The sequence below is a fragment of the Galleria mellonella genome, unplaced genomic scaffold (assembly GCF_026898425.1).
Source record: "Galleria mellonella isolate WM207_F2 unplaced genomic scaffold, CSIRO_AGI_GalMel_v1 utg172, whole genome shotgun sequence".
Taxonomy (NCBI): domain Eukaryota; kingdom Metazoa; phylum Arthropoda; class Insecta; order Lepidoptera; family Pyralidae; genus Galleria; species Galleria mellonella.
In genome coordinates, this window is record NW_026442015.1 from 1,684,793 (window position 1) to 1,710,509 (window position 25,717).

Genomic DNA, 25,717 nt, shown 5'->3' on the forward strand with positions numbered 1-25,717 from the left:
TAAAATTATCTGAATTTTGCAACATTCAGTTCATTTTTGCTATTTTATTATTCACTACTTTTTCCTTTTCTTTTAAAATTATTGTATGTAGGTGTAAATAAAAAGTATAACTAGAAATAAAAACTGTAGAATCTCTTTCAAACTACTTCAAAAGTAAGAAGTCCTCAATACACTGTATGTTTTTTCCGTATATACATATCACATACAAAGATTTCGGGTTACATAATAGGCACAGTATAAGTACAATAGGTAGATATGTAATTTTTATGTTCTAAAATTGCAAACCCCCCCTCAGACTTCTTCAACCTTTTTTCGTGACTTTTCTAAAGATAAGTTTTTATTGTTAACTTCTTTAATGCAATATGACCAGAATTTTTTATTCTCTATCATTTCTAAGAATTTAATTTTGCTACTACATGCCGTTTTTCAATTTCGTTTATTTCATTCTTCGTATTTTCGTCTATTCGCTATCTTATTCTCATATCTTTACTGTATCACACTTATTGCTTTCATTTCAATTAAATACACCATTCGTACCTTGTACACGTATTGCCGTGTTGGTGTCATACTAATTTTGTCACATTTTTTGTAGAACCAAATCTTAAATTTTTATACCACATAAAAAGTTTATTGCAGTTTTTATACGCTTTCGCAATTTCTATACTTGATTTTTTGCACGAGAAACTTAAGAAATAACGTGACGCACTTTATGACATTATAGCAGACTCTAGCACAGTATAAGGAGCTACTAGAGTTTGTGGGTCTTGATGTGTTATATGGGCTCAAAGTAGAAATAAATTTAATTAAAAAAGTAATAAGTATGTAAGTGTCAGTTTGGCATCTTTAGAACTTCCTTTTGAAGTCGTTTAAAAATATTTGTCATTCAAAATAAGGGAATCGCCAAGTATAGGCATCTCAGGTAGCAATACTTATCACTATACTGACGTATTAATTATATATATGTATATTTGTATTTTTTTACGTATTTATATATTTATAGGGTTTATGTTTTTTATGTAATTAATTACATAAAAAACATATATGTAGTTTATATTACATTTTGTATTTATCTTACAAATAAATTTATGCTAATAATTTTAAGTGTTTTTATTGCAATGCACACATCGTATGACTGCCTATTTTTATTAGAGATAAGCTCTTATTAGAAATAAACTCATATTTGTATATTAAAATTAAATGTTCATAATACTATGTTTGTGTACAATAAAGAATAAACAATTTTTTTTGTGTCTGAGTCATGACTAAGGTCATGATAGCAAAATTCATCCTATGCAACAATAGAAAATTTACGAATAGTGAACTTTCTAATAGTAAAATAATTTTTGGAATTAAAAAATTATGGAATAAAAAAATCATGAAATCGAAATACAAAATTGTTTTTATTTAAATTTTTAGATTAAAATATACCAATTTTATTTCTTTATTATGAAAACTAAACAACAAAGATTATTATTTCAATTATGACTTATACATACTGTTGTTTAATTCGCATGACGAGAATTGTGACAAATATGATCTTTCATAAAAAAGATTTAAATATATATGTTTTTCAAAAGAGGCACTGTGTATGCACAGTGTTAATTAATATAATTATTTCATTATAAACGTTGATTAATTTTTTATTTTATTTGTTTACGCCAGATTAACATCTATACAAATAAAAAATGTTCTAAACATATTAATAATTATGTAATATCAAACAGGTGCTAACACAATACTGGTGTGAACCTGTAATCACACAGTCACATCATCGTTCCTGGAAACGTCGGATTTCTTTTATGCAACTTAAAATTGATTACATGCCCACGACTAACTTGATGGAAAGTAACCATCGCCTACTGATACAAATATTAATCGACTAAAATACTGAATTTTAGGTTGGTAAAAAGCAATAGATATAGCAAAAGATAGATAGAATACAGTAACACTGGGTATCCTAGTACTGTTTCTGTCCTCTCCCAATGACTAAAAATTTATATTTTTTATAATATATTGAATTTTGTAAAGTGTAGAAATTAAATAGGGTAAACAGTTAATACTGATGTTAAGTCCAAAGCGATGTTTACTGCTATCGCCATTGTAATTGAAAATAAAAAAATGTATATGTATTATGGTCTATTATTATTATTATGACGGACCACCTCCTGCTTGACTCTCAATATAAGGTTTTCATTTGGCAGTACCAAATTCTATTTTATCTCCTTAATCTTTGTAATGTAGATACATATACTACGGTCAATTTAATACTTAGACTAATACTAATACTGAATAGGTAAGAATATTGCAAATATTCTTTTAAATAACTTTCACTTGACGTGATTTGAATGTTAAGCGATAGCGTTTTAGGTATTTTAACATTTTTCAGAACTGACGAGTTAGACGAGAGAATGCAAACCTTGTCCTGGCAATTATAAACACAACAAAAAAAAAGAAAAGCCGTTCTGAAGTGATACGCTTACATGTACTCGGTAATTGATTTTTATTTATACTGATATTAGGTATGGTTATGTTGCAACTGCTTAGGTTATTCGGATTATTCTATATACGAGTGAGCGGGGTCTTTCTATGTTCATCACATTATTGTCTTCATATTTTTATTTAATTAAACAAATGGCTTTCAAATCATATACAATTTTAAGTCATTTTCGCTAAGGCACTTGAAAGGTAGAAGAATACTATAATGAAATATGGTGTGCATATTTTAAACAATAATATGTACTTATTTTCATAGTAATGCGTAGTGGTTTGGTCTCGAAACAATACATTTACTTTTATGAACAAAGGAGCAACGTATTAGACATAATTTGGCACTTTGCCCCAACTTGATTACTGCTGCAAGTGAAAAAAGTTTTTTAGAATCCGCAAACTATCGAAATAGAAATCTTACAGTATAATAAGAACATATTTACAGGAAATCAATTTTGATTACAACCTGTGTAGATTTTTTTTTCATTTAATGTTATCATAAGAAGTCTAATAACATGTATTTATTAAAACTTATGAAATGAGTACATACTTAGTCTCGTCAAAATATAATTCCGAAATATTCTCTTATAACTTGCACTAAAGCCCAACATCGTGCATACCGTTAAGCCCAATATAGTTCAAGCGCTGTACACAAAGTTATGTACCGTGGGATAGTCGGTTCGACTTCCGTAACGGTGACTCATGTTGACTCATGTTAGTTTATATGATTAAAACGAATTTATAACCATTGTCAGATACAAAATCCTAGGTACACAATTAGATACTAAAATTGAAAAGAAAATAATGCAATACAATGATATTTCTATAAACATATCGCAATATATTGTATAAATATAATGTACTTTCATTTACCCGCGACTCGTTCCGCGCGACCGGCGTAATGTTCTTTGACCGGGATTAAATGTAGCTTATGGCCTTCTTTATGCCACTGGGTGTACCTAGTACAGGGAGAAAAACATTGTTAGTAATGAAGGCCCGTTGCTTTTTTTTAATAGATGATAATGGAATGATAATCCCGCCTGCGCTATTGGTATACACTGGCGGGGCACCAGTGAGAGATGATAGGTGAGGATGAAGCAGGTCAGTTAGCTCGCCGTGACGAATCTAACAATAAATCAATCACGATGGTTTCCAGGGGGAACCACGAGGAGGTCGATCTGACCTCCAATGGCAATGGGGTTACTAATCCCCATTACTAACAATCCCTTCTCCTCCTTAGGCTCATTGCTAGTAATATACCATGCCAGGTCGATCGCCTTGTTATTGCCGCCAGAAACTATCGTGGTAAATTCTTGAATTTGTCACGATAGGCCAACTGGCCTGACTTTATCCTCACCTATCATTATTACTATTATTGCATATTGGTGTTTCACCAATAGCGAAGTGGGATTACAATTCTATTATCATCTATAAAAAAAAGGCTTAGTACCTAGTGCTTTGATATACTAAATTTACCAAAAGCGCTAAGGGATAACAAAGAAATAAATAATTATTATACTTATACAACGTCTGGACCAAGTGGTTTACTATACTGTCTTAAAGCACCCCAATACTCATGAGTTCACGCAGGGCTGACACCAGAAATTACTGTGTTATTGTATATTATTAACTAATTTGCCAGCACCAAATAAATCACAGGGATAGTAATAAGCTCGCCAATTACTACCTCCACCACAAAGACTACAGTTGATTTAGGTCATTTCTCTTTATTAACTTTTTTTTTAATAACTTTTATTACTAACGGATACAACACAACCTGTTAAATCAATTCAATTTAGCTTAATATTTAAAAAGCTAAGCCACAATATAAGACTAGATCACGATGCAATGACAATTAATAACCAATGAACTGCAGAGAATCTATTGTAAAGTACTAATATTGTTGTAACTGTGACTACTATGCCTCTATTCATTAAGAAAAAATTCGTAACGAATTACGAGTACTTTACGCATAGCTGTAACCCGTGGCTTCTGGGGGGAAAGGGATTATTAGTAATGGAGACTGAAAATCCCATTGCTAGCAATATACCCAACCAGGTCGACCTCCTCGCGGTTCTCCCTGGAAATCATAAAAAAAACCCGTGGCTTCTCGCGAGTGAATCAGTAAGTATATAATTTATCCTATGTGCTATATTTGGATATAACCTACTGGTATATCAAATTTCATTCAAATCTGTTCAGTAGTTTTTGTGTGAAAGAATAATAATTATCCATACAACTATCCTTCCTTACAAACTTTCGCCTTTATTATATTAATAGCATTTACTTAGGCTACCTTACTATGCACGTAATAAAATAAACGTAGTTTAATTAATTAAATTATATTACTGACGAGTGTACCCAGTCGTATTAAACTCACGGTTTGTTAAATGCAAATAAAACACGTAGACACTGCTGTAATTAAAAGTAACTAATTAGCTATAGGCCTGCATAATATTATTAGGAGCCATGTGAAAGTTGAAACTATTTTCACTAAAAACTAAAGTTGCAATAAAGTTATAAATATACACAAGAATATTTTTATATTATTTCTTGTATAAATATACAACAAACACTGCTGTGAAATGTTATAAGTAAAATCTACGCTATATTAAAAGAAATAAGTAATCGATTAAATAATTATCTAATTGTTTCCATATTTTGTTACGATACTGTAATACAATTGTAAATCATCTACAAAAGATTTAATATTTTAATTAAAGATCTCTAACTGAAGTGATTTTATGATCCCGAAACGACAAAATAGAAACTTAATGCGGAGGTGAAAGTTACACTGTCCTAATGTAAATTTATTGTTTCGAATGTGGCAACATTATTTAGCTGTCACTGTCCGTATCTGACATTTATTTGCTTTTTTGTAATTTTTAGACTTGTGATGTGATTGACGTGATTTGTGTTTTCTTTAAAAAATATCAACAAATAATATTTTTAATTTACCAAATGTTTTATTTCTTATAAACTATAAAATTGATATGTCCTATAGTGCCTGTTCACAGTAAAAGGTGAGTGTCTAACTAGAAGGAATTATAATGTAAAAAATTGTAAAATTTGTATCTAATTTCAATTAATAGAGTTCCTATTTCGCGGATACAAGATAATTGTCTTTAATGAACGCTAAAAATGTTAGTTAATATATGTATCTGATTATTTTCATAATTGCTAATCGGCTGTCATAAAATCCTAAACTATTATTATTTTGGTTTTTTAAATATTTGTTACTATTTTTAAATACTTTACAATGATATAGATATATAAAGCACACAACTAAAAACACATCATATTATTTTAATATAGTGTTTATTACAAATATCTTCAACCATTTTTTATACATTGTCATTCTAGTCAAGTTAATAAAATATTTATTACTTATACTCTTTGGTATCATAAACCAAATAAATATGTATATTCTTTTCAGGCAAGTGATAATTACGGGACCATTATTGATAAAACATTTACATCATTGTAGATTTGGTCAGTGTATAACCGCCTCTACCTGTATCAACATCGTATAGTGAGAGATCTCAGAAAGGGAATGTGATTTAAATGTCATAAAACTTATTGATTATTATAGAATTATGTCTATTTATTTTATAATCATATCAGCCGTTAACTGTTTTCTGCTGAAAATAGGCCCTCTCCATATACGAAAAGTTTTGCCAATGTGGTAACTACGCTTGACATACAGATTGGCAACTATGGTTTACCTTTGGTAATCTTTAAAGAGGGACTCTGTTGCCCATCCCTCAACCATATCTATCTATATGCATGCATAATGGGAATTTTATGAAGATACTATAATGTGTACTTAGATGTAGTGCCATATATTCCCTGAATAAGACTTCCAGATGAAATTGAAACAATTATCAGAAACAAGAAACATAGTATATAAAGTTCCCTTTGTGCATGTATATATACATAGTTTAATAATAATATAGAACTTTTTGTTTGAAAATAATATTTGCACATCTTTTCACCAATTTTAGTTATTTAAAACATCATTGCATATTCGCTGAATTTTAATTATATTTAAAAAAATTATAAACTGTCTATACATATGTGAACAAGCTAATATATGAATATTTTGATTCAGTATATTTTTTACTAATAAAAATTTAATTTCAAATTCAATATTTGCAACACAAAATGTGTATGATTTTGTGTATTTATATATATTATAGTATTTATATATATTTGTATATTTAATTCCTTTTTAACTCCTATTTTTATTGTGAAAAAATTTTTAGTTCTCTGATAAAACATAATCATAAAGACTTATTTCACTTGGTGAACATTTATAATGCCCTCATATGGGGTGAAATTTATGTAAAATAATCTTACTATCTGAAATTATACTCACAAACAGAAAGATAGTTGTACATACACCCGAAAATACTTTCAGGTGTGTGCACAACTGTGTATAAATATTAACTTTATACTTAATCATTAAAATCAGTTACTGCATAAATAAATTGTTAATATTTTGAAGTAAGTGAGTGTACTCACAAAATTATCAAGTCATATGCAATTTCCTTTTGTTGTACAAATTCAAACTTTCGTTTCTTAATATACATAGGTATTTACATTCTAATGAAGAAATTTTCTGCAAAAGAAACAATTAATGCTAATTAAATGCTTATTTTAAACTTACACTAATATTATAAGGAGAAAAGAATAGATCTTTTGTATGTTTGTTTGTAATTGATAATAATTTTATCAATTACAAACAGACATACAAACAACTAAATTTAAAATTTCTCTATAATAATTATAAATCTATAAAAAAACTATATTATTAGCAAGTTACATGGGTGGTATTCCATTAAAAAAAACCATGCGAAGCCAGATGTCACCAGTGTAATATAACAGTATGGATTAAATCTAAACATTTATTCACATTATTGTACGTCTGCATATCTCTATATGTATTTAAAAAACGAACAGAGTTTCGTGCCTCCAGTCAAACTTTATAATTATTCTTCTCCATCCAAAGGTTGTCTGGAAGAGATCGCTCTTAGCGATAAGGCTGCCTTTCTTTTCTTAGTGTAATATTTTCTTGTAATTGTTTTGTACTTATAATAAGTTTACTATTGTAATATTATGGAGGAAACAATAAAGAGTATCTATTTAATTTACTGGGTACAGAGGAATAACACCTGAGTCCTCAGGAATGGCAATGCATGGGGGGGGGGGAGGTATCATGGGCGAAACAGTATACTCTGTTATGTCCATGGTACTGCTCATGTCTATTGGCGACAGTTACCACTTTTCATCAGGTGGGCCGTCAGCTTGTTTGCCATTCTAAGTTGTATAAAAAAAAAATCTAAACAGTTTTTAGAAATTACAAACTAATTACTTTATAATTTAAGACAACATTAGAGCACTATATACATCAGATCATACTGTATTACCCATCCGTAGTACTGCGCATGTGCTGCTATTCCTGATCTCTTAGGTATCATATTTATAGACAACAGTTATCACCATCCAAAAGTTGGTTGTGGTTGTAAAAAACTGTTCCATCAGCACAGCGTCCACAGTCATTACTCGCGCATAGCTTGCCCGTGAAAGTCTTGCTTAACAGGATTGATTAACTTCACAGTCATATTTCACTCTTCAAACCAGAATAATATCAATACATGGTAGAACTGATAGCTAGATAGAAGTACTCATGCAAACAAATTTATACAAAGTGCATCTGTCATAAATTTTACTGTTACTTGCAGAAGTTCGACATGGATGGAGCCGACACGGCGTCCTTGCGCGCCAACGCGGCGCAGTGGAGCCTGGCTGGAGACAAGCAGCTACTTGATGTCCTTCACAATATTCATGAAGTTAGTGTAAACTACTTTTAAAATATCTATATACTCGTAGTATGGAATTTTTTTTTAGTGAGCGATAATGAAATAATAACCCCACCCGCGCTATCGGTATACACCGGCGGGGCACCAGTGAAGGATGATAGGCAGGTCAGTTAGCCCATCGTAACGAATTCAACAAGAATTGTTCACGATGGTTTCCAGGGGGAACCACGAGGAGGTCGACCTGATAGAGCATATTGCTAGCAAGGGGGCTGTCAAACTCCATTGTTAACAATCCCCTTCCCCCCCGTAGTATAGAATTGGACTTCGAGAATTTGATGAATTGACTTTGAGTTCGAATTGTTACAATTTCATCCGGAAATCTTCAGGGTATGTATGGTACTTAGTTGTCGTCATTAAATTCTCATTGTTCAGTTACATGTTAAAGATTAGTATTTTGTATGGTCAGCATCGAAGGTCCATTAACATATTAAGATATATAAAATTCATATAATATGTATATATACATACCCTATTGTATGTATATAGTAATTTTTTTTCTTATACGATTTTCGATAAACGAAATAATTATGTACACAACAGTATTTACGTGTTTTGGAAAATAGTAACTTTTTATCTACTTTTTATGCTGATTGTACCATAAAACAAGTGTTGTTTATTAGTCTATTTATCATTATACTTAATGTCTGTAGTATGTTATTTTTTATTACTTGGCATATTTAGTAAACAATCTTGGGACATCTTTTTATTGAAATAATAGAGTAAAACCTAAACAAACAGCTAAAATAAAAAGATCTTTTTATTAATACAATTGTTTTTTTTTTTATGGGTGAACATGGTATGGTAACCCCGCCTCCTCTAACGGGATACGCTAGCGGGGTACCAGTGAAGGGTGATAGATGAGAATGAAAACAGGCCAGTTAACTCATCATTTGAATTCATCAGGAATTAACCATGATAGTTTCCAGGGGGAACAGGAGGTCGACCTGGTTGAGTATATTGCTAGCAATGGGATTTTTAGTCTCCATTAATAACAATCCCCCCCCCCCCCCCCCCAGTTTAAAGATATTATTATTTATAGAAAAAAAAATATATTTCCGTATTAACCCTCTCCATGTCTATTAATTTTTATTGTTCATTTTTCCTTGTGGTCAGATCAAGCTGACCTCTTTATTATCTGAGACCAATGTAAGCAGTGTAGATGTACATGGATATATATATTAAATGTAAACACCTATATTACTAATAAATAATTATCTGTTTATGTTTCATGTTTATCTAGGTATATTGTTTCAGTATATACAAATAAGAATGCATTTATTCGTAATCGATCGTACACCACAATATTAGTTATAGTATTACTCTATACAATATGGCTACTTCCGGGGAAGGTAAAAATTGTTAGCAACGAGAAGTTAGTCCTCTTTGCTAAGCAATATATACTCCATCAAGTCGACCCCCACGCGGTCTTTCCTAGAAACCATCGTTGTTAATTGTGAGTGAAATCATCACGATGGGTTAAAGATCTGATATCATTCTCATCTATCATTCCTCACTGGTGCCCCATTGTATACCGATAGCGAAGGCGTGATTACCATTCCATTTTCATCTCATTAAAAAAATATGTCTGCTCCCTGAAGAAAATGGTTCGAACCATTTTCTCCTCTCTCTGTTACTCGTAATATGACAATTAAAAAAATATTTGCATGTGTACAAATATCACTTATTTATGTAGCGATGACATGACAGCCATGAATCGTATCTTTTTAAGCGACTTTCAAAAGAAGAGGCTTTTCAAACCATTCACATTTTTTTTGTGGCTATACTGTACCATTACGTCGTCAGTTCGATTGTTTTTATAATTATTTCTAGAATAGATAGTTTTGTATTATGATAACACCTCAGTCGGAGGCTCGACGACTATAGTCCAATGAAAACTGAAGATAGTGTCCCAGGAGAACGTTTAGCTGCGGTCTGTGGTCCCAAGATCAAAATCCAGTCTTTTTTTTTGTAAAACCAAATCTTAAATTATTGCGAAGTAAAGATCGCAACCCTTCAGGATCGGCAACGCGCATCTAATGCCCCTGGTATTGCAGGCGTTCATAGTCTACGGTAACCGTTTACCATCAAGTGGTCCGTATGCTTGTTTGCCACCTCATTGGTATAAAGAAACATTCTTGTAGGCATACGATTTCACATTTTAATGTAAAAAAAAAAAACATTTTAATTTAACATATAACGATTAACGTTTTTAAATATTAAAAAAATATCGTTAGTGGTTTAGTTAGTTAGTTAGTAGATGCATAATTACGTACGAGTAGTACTTTACAGTCATAATCTATTAATAAATATTATGCTACATCATCTAATAAAGATAATTTTGTGGTTTTGTAATTGTGTCCATCAATCCATCCTGCTTTATGATAATAAATATTTATATACGAATATAGTTTAGTACAGTTTAAATTTCAATATAATATATTCAATATAAAACAAATTTAATACAATTAAATAAGAGCATTATAATATTTTATTGTTTGAGTGTAACAAGAACATGGACATGGAATAGGCTGTGATAATTTAACTATAATATTTAAGTGTTTGTAACGAAAGTATTCATAGTGGTATTATTTCGCTTTTTTTTTATTGAAAGTTTGAATAACTACTAATTTGCTTAAGGCTAAATTTTTATTTTATAAAATTAAATTTTTAATTAAAAACATTAGGTTAGGTAATTTTTAATGTTATTTATTTCGTGTTTTTCTTTCTTAGTTCCTCCGGACCACTTTGTAATAATATTTATATATAATTAATACCTACATATATTTTTATTTTATATTTAGAAGTTATATGCAAGTTCTTTGTTCGCAGTTAACAATTGCACATTGTTCGCAAAATAATCACATTAAAATAGTGCGAGTATACAAGAATAATTTTAAAGAACAAACCAACCATGTGCATTAATATTGTATTGTATTTAATAATAATAATAATAATAATAATAGCCTTTATTAACAATCTTACAATGTATTTATATAATTTAGTTATTTGTTTGACACCGGTACGTGAAGATTGTCTTGCTGTCCAGCATAGGCCTCCCTTAGAGTTCGCCACTGAATGCGATTCTGCGCTTGTCTTTTCCAGGTGTGTCCCGCTATTTTTTTGATATCGTCTTCCCATCTACGACGCTGTCTCCCTTTTTTTCTCTTATATTGTCTCGGACACCACTCTGTAATATCCTTAGACCATTTTTCTTTATTTATTCTAACTATATGTCCTGCCCACCTCCATTTTAGTTTCTTGATACAGTAAGTAACATCCGTGAATTCAGTTTTCTTCCTTATAGTGTCCAGTTTTACTTTATCTTTTAATTTGATGTTCAGTATACTTCGTTCCATACTGTGTTGGCAAGTTTCTAACTTATGTATGTTATGATTAGTCAAGCTCCAGGTTTGGCATCCATATGTCATAACAGGCAAAATACAAGAATTAAATATTTTGCTCTTCGCTTTCAGTGGTATGAGAGGGTTTTTCATTACCTCCTTAAGAGACCAGTATCTTGCCAGCGTAACTCTGTTGTTAATTTCTTTTGTTGTTAGGTCTTTTGGAGATATGATCTGACCGAGATATGTGTATTCCTCCACATATTCCACTGTTTTACCGTTAACCGTTATAGGGAAGCTTTCCGAATTTGACATTATTTTGGTTTTCGTAGTGTTCATTGATAGCCCTACTTTATCACTTTCATGCACCAGTTGGTCTAACATCTTTTGTAAACTTTTTGGATCAACGGAAATCAATATTAGATCATCTGCAAACCTTAAGTGGTTTAATCGCACACCGTTGATAATCAAACCATAGTTTTCCCAGTCCAGGCATCTAAACACGTGTTCGAGAACAGCTGAGAATAGTTTGGGTGACAAAGGATCACCTTGTCTTACACCTCTTTTTATCGGAAAAGATTCTCCATCTCCTTCTGTTCTTATTTTTACTTTCATGTTCTTATATATATTGATGATCAGTCGAATATACTTTTTCTCCACTCCTTGTGTTTCTAGAGCTTCCCAAATTTTTATGTGTTTTAAGGAATCGAATGCTTTATTATAATCTACGAACGCAAGGTAAAAGGTAATATTATATTCACTGCATTTCTGGATTACTTGTTTTATAGTGTGAATATGATCTATTGTTGAGAACTCACTACGAAAACCTGCTTGTTCTTTAGGTTGGTTTTCATCCAAAGTCTTTGTTAAACGATCTAACAGTATTTTTGAAAATATATTGTACATATTGGACATCAAGCTGATGGGTCTGTAATTGGTTATATCATCTTTCTTCCCTTTTTTGTGTAGTAATATAATAATTGATGTAGTCCACTGATGAGGTATATATTCTGTGCGCAAAATTTCGTTAAATATCTCTGTGATAGTGTTTAACGTTACTTTGGATGATCCCGTTAGCAATTCATTAGATATTAAATCTTCTCCAGGCGTTTTTCCTTTCTTCTGTGATTTGATAGCCTTATTGACTTCATCTTGTAGTATGCAGGGGGTCACATCCTCTACAGTTTTAGTGCAGTTTATTAACTGGTTGGATTCCTCTATTGTTGCGTTTTCATTGTATAGTTATATATAATATGCTGTTGGTGTTCCTATAAATAAATAAACCAACCTTCTCTTGTTCGACAAATAGTGAACCAATCTATCGATACGTTTTCGTTACCACATGCATGAGAGAGAACAAGACGCTGAATGTTGCGATCTTTTTCTATCTCATACACGCGATATCAATAGCATAACTATTGATGTATTCGTTTATTTCATATCTATGAAGGCAGAGAATAATAGGCATTACTATTGTTACTTTATTCCATTATTATTACAGCGCCTCGTGTCGAGATGTCAGGAGACGAACAGAAAGTTAGATGAAATGGTCTCATCGCTAGATGACGCTTCAATTGATCTACAGAATGTAAACAACAAGTAAGTTCTCGACTTAGTCATTTTGTGAACAGAATTAGATTAATAATAATAAAATAATAGCTTGAATAAATATGTAGTTTCTCAAGCAAGCAATACTATATCAACTATCTGTTTAACTATTTAAATCATTTATATATTAAATAAAAATGGAAATGGCCCAAATTTAAGCCTTGCGATACGCTCATTTTGTTTTGTTCATTTATCATAATATCATAAACATATATAGAACTCAGCTACTTACTAATAATACAAAAGCTAGTTTTTGATAGCAAACTCTTACGCTCAACTTTTTTGGAAACATCACTTTTAGTACTGTCTTTAAGCGAATTTCAAAAGGAACGGAAGTTTTATTAACAGTTATAAACCAATTTTGCTAATTTTGTTGCAATAATGTTTTTCGATTCTGCTTTCTAATTTCAAATATTAATATTGATTCCTTTTATAATTTACTGTAGCACGATATAAGTTCATTCGTCATGATATAATAGAAGAGCGCAAAATATAATTGTATGCAGACTTTTTTAAATTTCCGTGCATGTTCTCAACATCGTCATGCTATGCACGTCCAAGATATCGTCGTCTAGAGATAACAAAAAATAAACTTTCACGTTTATAAAGAGAGTACCGAATTACAATTTAAAATTTACATTAAATTTTAATATTATTATTTTATTTAAATAAAAAAAAATTCTATCTTCAGCTCCTTCAAGGTACTTTGCTATCGTATCATTTAAAAATTAAATTAGCTTAAAGTAAATTCGTATTTAAAATAATGTGTGTTTCAGGTTTATGGCCTTAAGTAACAGTCAATTCATAGAGAGTCGAGTTTATGATGATGATGTGGAAGTGAAGGAATCGACTGAGGAGCCAAAAGTAAGTATTAAGTCTTATCATGTTTGAAAACTAATGAATTTTGAAAAAAAAAAAACGGGTGGTATTATAACAGTGTTGCTGTTAATCCTTCAAACTGTTTTTCCGTGCAACTTTCATGTAGTAATTTCGAATCCAAAATTTGCATCATTTACTTGCATTAAAGTTGTAAGTTTTCTCTTTTACAACCAATTTTAAAAAGAAGGAGGTTCTTAATTCGATTGTATTTTTTTTTATGTTAGGTACCGTCATTTATATGTATATATTATTTTAATATTTTCATTTATATTTATGATTTGAAAAAGTCTTTTTTATCTGAAAGGATACACTTTCAGATTGGTCTTATAGAAATATCAAAAGTATTCATTTAAATTAAATATCAAAAGGTTAAGTAATTCAGTTTTTTTAATTAAAATAACCATAATTTTAAACTATTAATACAGGAACCCCCAAAACCAGTGGACCCCTCGGTAGAGTTAGAGAAATTAAAACAAGGCCTAAAAGTATTGGAGAGCATGCACGAACCACTGCACATATTGCACGACACGGACAGTGAAAGTGACACTGAGGACGAAGACGCCGGAAGGTAATTAAACTGCAAACTCTTTTTCACCAACTAGTAAATTATCACCAACACAATTATTACAGGGTGTTATCAAATTCATTAGCTTATTTTTTAAGATCGTTTTCGTTCAATCAATAAAACTGAACATTTTTCCTAAAGAAACAGAGGTTGATAAACTACAAAAAATTATGTTAAATAGTCAAAATTGTTGGTACTTGGTCGAACTTTATACACATGTTGATATTATTAAAAACACTTGTACTCTTCCACAAAGAAGGTTTTATGATAAATACCCCACCAGTTTCACCGTATAGGGTATTTTCAAATTATTATTTATTTCCTTTATTTTTTTTTTTGAAGTATAAATGAAAATTATTACAAACAAGTGGGTACATAAATATTTCCCTAATAATATCAATATGAATTAAAAAATGTACCTCCCATATTAATTTGCCACATGGACAAGCTGCTTTTGTGTGATGTATGAAATTTTAAAAAGTTTTTTTAGTTTAATTTTTGACTCATTTTCTGTCCTAATATGGTCTATAACATAAGTTGAAGAATCTACAAATTTTACAACGTGCAGCAACTTCGATTTCGTTTTCTATTTATCACTGTTGGATTTCAGTATTATACAACTGATGAATTATAATTTTGTTTACTGCTATTTTGCACAATACCAGTATGTTGATAAGAATGTTAATAGCAAGCTTCTCAGTTTCCTAAACTCTTTACAATTGAATTTGTTTATTTATATTGTCTTACTAGCTGTTGCTCGCGACTTCGTCCGCGTTTCCGTTGTTTTTCGTAAAATAAGTAGCCTATGTCCTTCCTCACGTTTCAGTGGTTTTGATGTAACAGACACATTTTCCTTCACTGCTCTGCTCCTATTGATTGTAGCGTGATGAAAAGTATACTATAACCTGCCCAGGAATATGAAGAATAATAGTACCAAGTTTCGTTAAAATCCGTCGAGTAGTTTTTGTTTCTATAACGAACATACAGACAGACAGAAAAATTTTACTGATTGCATTTTTGGCATCAGTATCAACCACTAATCACCCCCTGATAGTTATTTTGGAAATATATTTCATGTACAGAATTGACCTCTCTTCAGATTTATTATAAGTATAGATATAAAAATCTCGAGACACGGTATTTGTGGTCGAATTCCTCTGAAACGGTTCGACCGATATTTATGAAAATTTTTACGTATATTTGGTAGGTATAAGAATAGATTGTAAAATATATTTCATACTGCTATGTAATTAGGATGACCCTATCCAGAAAAAAAGTATTTATATGGCAGAACAACGTTTACTGGGTCAGCTATTTATATATAAAAAAATATGTAATAAAAAAAATTGTCACATCTTGCATAATTTCTTAAAATAATTATTGTAATCATTTTTACAGGCTAATTCTAAAACCTAAAGACTTATATGCAGACCGTCCTCTGCCCTATATCATTGGATCAACTGCTTGGAAGAGCAAATGGCATGCTGGTGAGTAATAGATTTTCAACCTTATAACAAATGGACATACATTAATTTGACGTTGACGTTTTGGTCCCAATGCTTATTTATATTCCCAGCATTTTTTTGTAAAAACAATGTTATTGAATAAACAATACTATAATGTCATTGTAATACATATACAGATTACATTTTACCTATCTATTTATCTATTGTAGGATTACTGCCTGATGACAGTGACACAGAGAGCAGCGTATCCAAGCCGGACAGAGAAATGGTTCAGTATTCAGACTCGGAACCAGAGATTACCAACATACAAACAGACAAACCGGATACGAACAACGACAGAACTGTAAGTTACCTCTTAACTGGATTTTTCCAGAGACCAGTAAGCATTCTATGTCACGTTACAGTCTATGTAGTTGATGTCTATATGCGACATTAAGCATTTTCAACAAATTTAAATAGAAGGACGTTCTCAATTTAATTGTATTTTTTTTTATGTTCGTTACGTCATAACTCCGTCAGTAGTGAATCGATTTGGATAATTGTATCTGAAAGAATACATTTCCATATTTTATCAAAATATATTCAGTAATTTAGTTTTTGAATCAAAATAACTGGTTTTGTCCCAACAGAAGTCTGTTTTTTTGGAACACAATTCTACTTTTTTTTTCTACATTACTAAATATAATAAATCAACAATCCTGGAGAGATGTTTGTTCAATTTCTTATTTATTCAGGTATCCACCACCAGTTCAGAGCTGGTGTCCGAACAGGATGTATCATCGGTGAAGCCGTCTCCATCAGATGTCGCTGCGGAGCTAGCCAGGAGACTCGGGGGACAGATGCCCACGGTGAGTTGAAATACTATTATTTATATAGTTACTTTAGATATTTTACGCTCCCTTCTTCCGCATAATTATATACAATATATATCCTCCTGTATAATTTCCTAAAATACAGGCTTTTTGTATTCTACGAGGTTGGCAAACAAACATACAGCTTGTCTGATAATAAATGGTCAACGGTTGGCTATGGGCGCCTGCAACACTACGGTGGTGCATGGTGTTTTAAATTTACATCTTTTGCTACAACCACAAATATTTTTGTTTATAGATACCAGACTATGAACCAGAGTATACACCTCCAAATCCAGTAACAAGGAAAGTGTACAGACCAGAACAGCCTATCACCAGTAAGTTATTACTAAAGTTTAAGGCCCCAAATCTTTTTTAAGAAAGCCTAAAGTAGAGAAAAAGGAATATAATATATTACTACCAAAAATAAAATGATTAATAACTAACGATCCGTCTCCAACTTCGCATGGGTACATAGAAAAATATATTATTGTTTTATATTAGCTTTATAGCAAATAAATTTTTGGTGCTTTTGGGTTACATTATTCAAATTTTCGTAGGAATCTCAATTTTTTAAAAAAATATATAGCCTATGTTTGAAAGAATTTTTAAAATTGGTTTAGTAGTTATAGTTTATCCAACAAACATTCAAAAATCCAATCTTTCTTTTTTGTAATATTATAGATTACTAGTTGTACCCCTCAGCTTTGCCCACATGAATCATTATGTAAAGTATCTTATATGCTGACTTGAGATATAACCTACCTGTGTCCGTAAATTCATTATTTAATACTTTTTGCATGCAAGAGTAACGAATATCCATCCATCAGTTCTTACAAACTTTCATATTTATATATATATATATATATATATATATATATATATATATATATATATATATATATATATATATATATATATATATTTCTACACTACTTTTTTAAATGATATACATATAAATTATTCTTACAGGTACAGTATTTGCTGATGAACCACCACCTCTTGACGCTTACTCTGATGAAGAAAGTCAAGAAGACGACATATTTGCAGAACTGCACAAAAGTAAACCTTACGCCAATAAAAATATGCAGCAGAGTCGTGTCACCCAAGATCTGTTTGGCGGATTAGACCAAGAAAAAGAGGATGATAGTATATTTAACGATTTTGAAGAGGTATGATATAGCAATCTTAGTATAATTTTTTACTTTGCTAAATATGAATAAAGTTGCTGTATAAAAGTGACAATTAGTTTTTTACGAAACTGACTTAAAGTAGAATAAACGAGGTTCTTAAAATAATAACTGTATGTCAACTCTTGACTGTATAATAAAATAAAAAAAAAATCATATGTAAACTTACAACAAAGAGAAACTTCAGTTTTATTATTTTACTCAAATCTACAGAATTTAATCTTTATTGTCTTTCTTTAAAGATAGAAATGCAAGTGCTGCGCAGAAAACCCGAGGGTTTTCTGACTTATTCCCTTATTTGTCATCACTTTCCATATTTTATATTTTGTAGCCACAGAAACCTGCTATCCAAAGACAATACTTAAATATTGGTGAATCAGAACCGGAATTATTTGTAGATACTCCGAAACCAAAGATAAAACAAGATACAACTTCCATTGAAAGTGGCAGTATTAAGGTAAATTAAAACATTAAATACTTAAAATTAATCTTAATGTTAATAATTGTTATGATAATAAAACCTAATACGAAAATCCAATTTTTATCAAGTAAATATATAATTATGATGGTACTAAATTAACCTTGATATTAGTATTTTCATATAGACATAGATGTCTGTAATTATATTAAATTTTTCTAAATGTAAGTTATTTTCAGAAACCAGTGGGTGGTATATCTCTATTTGGGACAAATAAAGGAACAGAAATTGGTGCTGCTATTTTAAAACGTAATCGAAGACAATCATCAACAGATGAAGATACCGGCAATGAAGAGGTCACGAAAAATATACAAGAAGATCGCAAATCAAAAGAAAAAGATATTTTTGATGATCTTTTTGCCAAATCAATAAAGGACCAAAAGAAGGTTGAAAACAAGATAGGAAAAATTGAAAAAGAACAGAAAGAAATAAAGAAAGTAGATTTATTTAGCGATAATTTCTTTGATGATATAGATGATATTTTTACTACAAATATTACCAAAGTACCTATCAAAGAATCGACTAAAAATAAAAAATCATTGTTTGATGATGATGATGATGACGATCTGTTTTCTGATATTTCCGTGGCAAAATCCACCAAACAAGAAATTACAAATAAAATTACACACAGTGATAAAAGTATTTTTGATAGTGAAGATGAGTTATTTTCCGAGAAAATTGTTGAAAAGACTGTAATAGATACCTATAAAGATGGTGCTAATAATGCTAGTGAATTTAATGTAGATAAAATTATAAAACAATCTAAAGTATTTGATGACAGTGACATACTTAATACTAAAAATGATGTAAAATCTTCAATAAGTTTAAATCCTGATAACAACGATCAAACAGTTAAGTCAGTAAAAACAGTAGAAACATGTACATATAAGCCACAAACAACAAATATAGGTTTTGAAGATACTAAATTAATCAATGATAATCTAAAATCGAGTCCTTCGTTATTTGATGATGATGAAGATGACAATATTTTTAGTTCAAAACCAACTGTAAAAACGAGTACTGATAGTATAAAAGTTGATAATATTGATAAAGCTAATACAATTACAAAAAGTCTGAAAAAGTCAATATTTGGTGATAGTAATAGCGAAGACGAAAGTGATTTATTTTCTGGGAAAACTGAATTTTCTAGACAATTACCAAACTTAAAGGAGATCTATAAGGCAAACAGTGAAAGTGATGACGGTAATGAAGAAAACAGAACTGCATTATTTACAAAGATAAATTTTGAGAAGAAAAATGATAATAATCCACATACAGAACCCAATACGTTATCTGAAAAATTGGAAAATAATAACAAAGAAATCGTCTCCAAAAGTGACGAAAATCGTAATCTTAAGACAACAAACACAATAAAACCAGTGGAAAAAGAATCGCTTTTGTTTGATAATGATTGGGAGGATAATTTACTTGTAAAGCGTAATGAGATTCCTAGAAATAAACCAGTAACAGTAAAATCTGTACTATTCGACGATGAACCAGACGATGACATATTTAATACAAAACAAACAAAAGAAAAAGATTTTACTTCAGAAGATGTGGGTGAAAATCATCAAAATATTTTGAGTGATGATTTGAAAGACCATTTATTTGCTGGAACCAATAAAAATTTTGCAAATACTACCAGTAAAGAAAATAACTCCATGAAAAAGAATATATCCAATGTATTAAATAGTGATTCAAGCAAAGAAAATATCCAAATTAATATGTCAAAAACGCTGCAATATAAAAATGAGGAGGATAATACTAAATCGCAAGTATCTGATGACGATACTTTAAGAAATAAATCATTTACAGAAAAGCAAAATGTATTAAAAAATAATGAAATTGCTGATGAGTCAGAAACACAAATGAAACAACAATCTACTTCAAGTATCTTAGAGACTAAACATGAAAGTATAGAGAATACTGAATTGAATGTTAATAAAAACGTATCATATGAATCGGAAAAAACAGATCAAAAGAAATCATTTTTGAAAGATGATAATTTAAACGATAATACAACTGGAGCTTTATTTACTCAAGAGCAAATTTCAGTGTTTAATAAACAGGATGTATTTAGCGATTTATTTAGTGAACCGCCAGAGTTTGAAAAATCTAAGGAACCTAAAAAAAGTAAAAATGTTAACGCTTTGTTTGATGATGATTCAGATGATGAAGCATTATTTTTCAAGAAAAATGATCCTACTTTAGATGAAAAACCAGATGTGATATCGCCTCTTAACGAAAATAGATTATTTGGTATATTCCATGATGAACCACCGGCCATGGACATTGATTTTATAGACAATTCCAATAAATTATTAGATGATAATTTATTTAGTGAAGTTGATTCTGGTTTATTTGCCCAAAAATCTATAATTACAGATACTAAAATGAAGCCTGAAGTTGTAAAAAAGACAAATATGGAGCCTCCTGATGAAACTAAATTAATAACAGAAACTGAAATAAAGAAACCCATAGGAAAACTCAAAACAATGAACTTTAATATAGATGTAAATGCTTTATTACCTGGCGCCTCACCAAAAAAAGTGAAAGGAGAAGAACAAGCTGATGGATCAAGTAAGTCAATAAAAAGTGAAGAAACTGTAAACATAAAAAACTCTGAAGTTGGTGAAACGGAATCCAAAATAATTAAATCTGTAAGTTTCGAAGGAGATCCTGATTCAAGTGTACTAGATAATAAATTATCTAAAGAAAGAGCCAAGATACAAGTGAAGAGACGCCCTTCTACTAGAAGAGCTAGAAAAGAAGCTGCAAGAAAATCCGCTATAGATTTCGGTGATGATACTACTGATAATTCGAGTTCTATTGATGATCCTCCAAAAATTATCAATTTAGAATCAAATATAAAACAACACATAGAAAACGAAACGCCAAAAATTGCCGATAAGACTAATGGTTCAAAAGTTGATCCTTTTGATTCAAATATAAAATATGATATAGAATCAAATATACCAAAAGAAGTGAAATCTAAAGTAGTTTATGTGTTACATGATGAAGATATATTCACAAATATAAATACTAATCAAACTTTACAAAAGAATGAAGTTTCAAATATCGTCGACGTCGTAAAGTCTTCAGGCACCGATAATAAAAATGAACACGGTAGTAAAACAAATGTAGACAATGAAGAAAATATTAAAAGTACAGAAATCATCAGTTCAGTTGGTAAAACCAGCTCAACTAGTGCTGAAGAAGACATAGGTACAAAGAGTCTTGAAAAAGAAACCAAGGATAAGGTAAAAAGCAAGTATAATACAGTGAACTCAGTGGGGACTATAGAGAATACTTCCGAGATTACATCAATCACAAAAGTGAAAAAGTCTATTTTCGATGATTTAAGTGACGACGAGAATGAATTATTTAATAAAAGTAAACCTAAAACCAAGGATATATTTGATTCCGATAGTGAAGGTGAGCTTTTTGGCAAAAAGAATATTAAAGAAAGAAAGAGAATTGAGGTGAAGAAGACGCTGTTCAGTGAAGACGAAGAAGATGATTTGTTTGGTGCTAAAGCAAATAAGACCACAGGTAAGTTTTTTTTTTTTAATATTACATAAATACATTTTTAAAACAACACTTCTGTCGTTTACTTTATGCATATCTGCAATTTAATTACTACAGTAACTGGATGGTTATGATAGTTCGGCCATAATATGTCATTATAGCATGTGATATGTTTACAATAACGACAGATGGCTCAATGCCCTTAAATGACCTATCTGCGCTTACTGTCATAAGCTTTTATATTTCGTTTTTAAGTTTAAAAAAAGTTTTGTATTTGTTTATTTTTTTTGTGTACATGTTACGCGATATCTTCACCAATTCTGAATCGATTTTGATAGCTATTTTTACTATTGATTTAATGCCGTCTTCGGCTCATTAATCATCGCGTCACATCATGATTGATTTATCTTAAACTTTATGCAATAAACTATCTATACATATTGACGCTTTCCAAAAAGAAGCCTTCAATTTATTTGCCAGAAGAATAGAAAGTGACAAATTAATTATTGATTCAGGTATTACAGAGAAACCAGCACGACAAACAGTACAAACAGCGAGAGAGATAGTTCCGAAACCAACTGAGCCAGTGTTCGAAGACCCCTTATCTCTATTTGGAGGAGATGATGATTAAGATGTGTTGAGTAATTAAAAGACGATGGAGTTAATTGCTTTTTTCATGCCGTTGAAGTCGACCAGGTATGGGGTAATATTATGATACCGCATACAGGAAAAATAAATTATGTTATGGATAAAGTAGAAAGTGAAATGTCAGATTAAAGTGCATATTATGTACGAATTTAAAGAATTTTGCATACCCCATATAGAAAACGACAGTAAAAATAGTGGCGGCAATAAATACCTAAATTAAATGAATATTGACAATATTGATATAAGTACATACAAACGATGTCTAAATGACATACAATTTCAGAAGCACATTAAGTTTGGTGCACGTTATTGTATTTTTGAACATACACTGTAAAGGAGGCATCCATTAATTATTGAGATATATTTATTTAAACTTCTCCTTTGTGAGATGTTTTGTGGTATGTGATATTTACCTCTGAGATTTTAAACTATTAATCAATTATATAATTTCCCATTCGTGTTTCTACCGTAAAGCAGTTGCTTACATTGCTGTGTTTTGGTTTGAAGATATGGCAGTGAATTTTCAGCGTATAAAGGTTTAGTCCTCAGGAATAGCGACACATGGGGGGTATCATGGGCGAAACAGTCTATTATATCCATGATACTGTTCATGTCTATAGGCGACGGTTGCCACTTTCCATCAGGTGGGCCCTCAACTTGTTTGCCATTCTGTTACATAAAAAAAATTAAAATACTTCATTTTACTGTGTTCATTAAAATTATATTGATTTATTATTGATATTTAAATTTATATGATATGTAGCTTAATTCACTAAATATATTTTGCTTTATTTCATTAAATATCTAAGTTTTAACTATGCAATTTGTTGTTATAAGATTTTTAATGCAGTCTTTTCCTATAAATGAAATTTAATAAGATAACAGACCTAAGGCTTTACGTAATTTATGTATGCCCCCTCATACTATTGTTGTCTGTCTCTATAGAGCTTATAGCTACAATTCATGAGCAATGTTGAGTAAATACGTGAATAAGTGTTGTGTCCGCATAAAATGTTGAGAGGTAATTTTTAATATTTACATTTATTTTCATATTTAATACTTTTCTTGTTATTTATTTACATTGTTTTTTATATACGCAAAAGCTTTTAAAATCAAGTATTTTCATGTATATGTTTATCGCGTAAAAGTTGTTAATAGTAGCTATTTAAAAATAAAGCTACCTTAATATAGTAGATTATATTGATACCTATTTTTAAATATAAAATGTTGAAATGAAATCATTGTGAATCGTATAAAGATTTTCATTACGATTATATTAATGTTTATGTCGATAATGTCTTCTCTAGCGCCTCTAGCGGATGGTTTCAGAAACACATTTTCATATAAACAAGGACGTAAACGTAAATGCGTTCATAACATAAATGTTTGTACAACTAACTCTAGACACCTATATTTTGAAACAGACTATCACTTATCGTTTGTGATGGAATAAATTACAATGTTATTGATAATTCTATCTCACACATTCCAATAACGAAATATAGTTTTTTTTTTTTGCTGTAAATGTTATAATTTATAATACTCTTTATATTTAATTTATGTTAAAATATATAGTAATATAGTATTTTAAAATGTACTGCAAAATTTTTAAATCAATTTCCAAGGATTCCAATAATTTGCAATTAAAAAGTTATAAATATATAAGTTAATATATAACTTTATAATATATAACGTTGTGATAAAATACCAGTATTTTTGATGGTTCGCAGCATTTCCGATCGATTCTCCTCACTGTATAGGAGAACACAAAAGAAGTTTCAATTACTAATATTTTTAATAGATACTTAAAAATATTGTACAAAATTTTGTTTGTTTTTTTGTTATACGAAGAATATGCAGTGCATTTTTAGTATCATATTACGCAAATTCGTATTATGAAAGTATTTCTTTTTAGAAACTGTAATTAAAATTATTGTAATAATATATCTATAATTATAGTTTATCAACGAACTACAATGCTGTGGAATGAATATTTTATTCAAATAACAGCACCACGCGAACCCGATCAAGTAAGCGCTTGTTTTAATACACTGTGCAGGCTCGATGAATCGCACGTGTATATGGACTGTAATCTTACTATACTAATATAATAAAATTGTAATTAGATCATGTTTGTACGTGAGAGGTATTTAAGAATATGAGGAGTCTAATTAACTAATAATGATCAATCTGAACATCGTAATTATTTGTTGCAACCTAATAAACTTAGTTGTGTCTGCTTTCAAATAGTTTTCTAATTTAAAAGCTAATCCTTGAATTGCGGCTTTTCAACTTTTAGACTACATATTTTGATCTGGCGTGTGGAGCATTTTTTTTCTCTTATAGGTAATTTTGAATTATACTTCCATAGTATCATAGTTCGTTGTTAGTAATCAAAATTGTATAAAAAAATTGTTTTTAAGTTTTTAAATTAAGGTGTAATTATAATTAATAAGGTGCCGAATTTATTGTAAATAAATGTTAATATATTTAAATTATGTTTTGTTTTGAAATTTTCATAATTTTAAAGAATTTATAAATAAAATTATCTTTACCCAAAAATTGTTTTTATTCTTATACAAAAAGCAGTAGATATGTACCTATATAGAGGAATCTAACGTTGCAAGATTTTTTATAATTACGATCACGATTTGTACGGTCGAATTACTAATTATAAATCGGGTATTATCGAATTTTATTTTCTAATAGTTTTAATGAAGAATAATTTTTTTAAGTATATATAAATGGTTAACAGTCAAATTCGAAACTACAAGTAAAAGGTGTTTAGAAATAG

At 30.1% G+C, this 25,717-nt stretch overlaps 1 protein-coding gene across 2 annotated transcripts; it reads left to right on the forward strand.

Moving 5' to 3' along the window:
* Positions 1-5,365: 5,365 nt before the first annotated feature.
* LOC113514195 (WASH complex subunit 2) lies at positions 5,366-25,476 on the forward strand. 2 transcript variants are annotated; one of them, XM_026898200.3, is made up of 13 exons: positions 5,366-5,510; positions 8,232-8,339; positions 13,212-13,309; positions 14,095-14,182; positions 14,623-14,765; positions 16,161-16,249; positions 16,438-16,571; positions 16,963-17,076; positions 17,339-17,417; positions 18,052-18,251; positions 18,601-18,726; positions 18,927-22,299; positions 22,791-25,476. In XM_026898200.3, the coding sequence occupies exons 2-13, from the start codon at positions 8,241-8,243 to the stop codon at positions 22,904-22,906; spliced, it is 4,659 nt and encodes a 1,552-aa protein (XP_026754001.2). In that variant the 5' UTR covers positions 5,366-5,510; positions 8,232-8,240; the 3' UTR covers positions 22,907-25,476. The 2 variants fall into 2 exon arrangements, with proteins under 2 accessions (XP_026754001.2, XP_031764011.2); XM_031908151.2 differs by lacking the exons at positions 5,366-5,510; positions 8,232-8,339 and adding an exon at positions 10,806-10,951.
* The last annotated feature ends 241 nt before the right edge of the window (positions 25,477-25,717 follow it).

What these genes read in the sequence shown, in the direction of transcription:
- LOC113514195 (XM_026898200.3), top strand. Translation starts at nt 8,241, where the DNA reads ATGGATGGAGCCGACACGGCGTCCTTGCGCGCCAACGCGGCGCAGTGG. An exon ending in AATCGACTGAGGAGCCAAAA is followed by an intron (nt 14,183 to 14,622) that starts GTAAGTATTAAG and finishes CTATTAATACAG; the next exon opens with GAACCCCCAAAACCAGTGGA. An exon ending in GAAGAGCAAATGGCATGCTG is followed by an intron (nt 16,250 to 16,437) that starts GTGAGTAATAGA and finishes TATCTATTGTAG; the next exon opens with GATTACTGCCTGATGACAGT.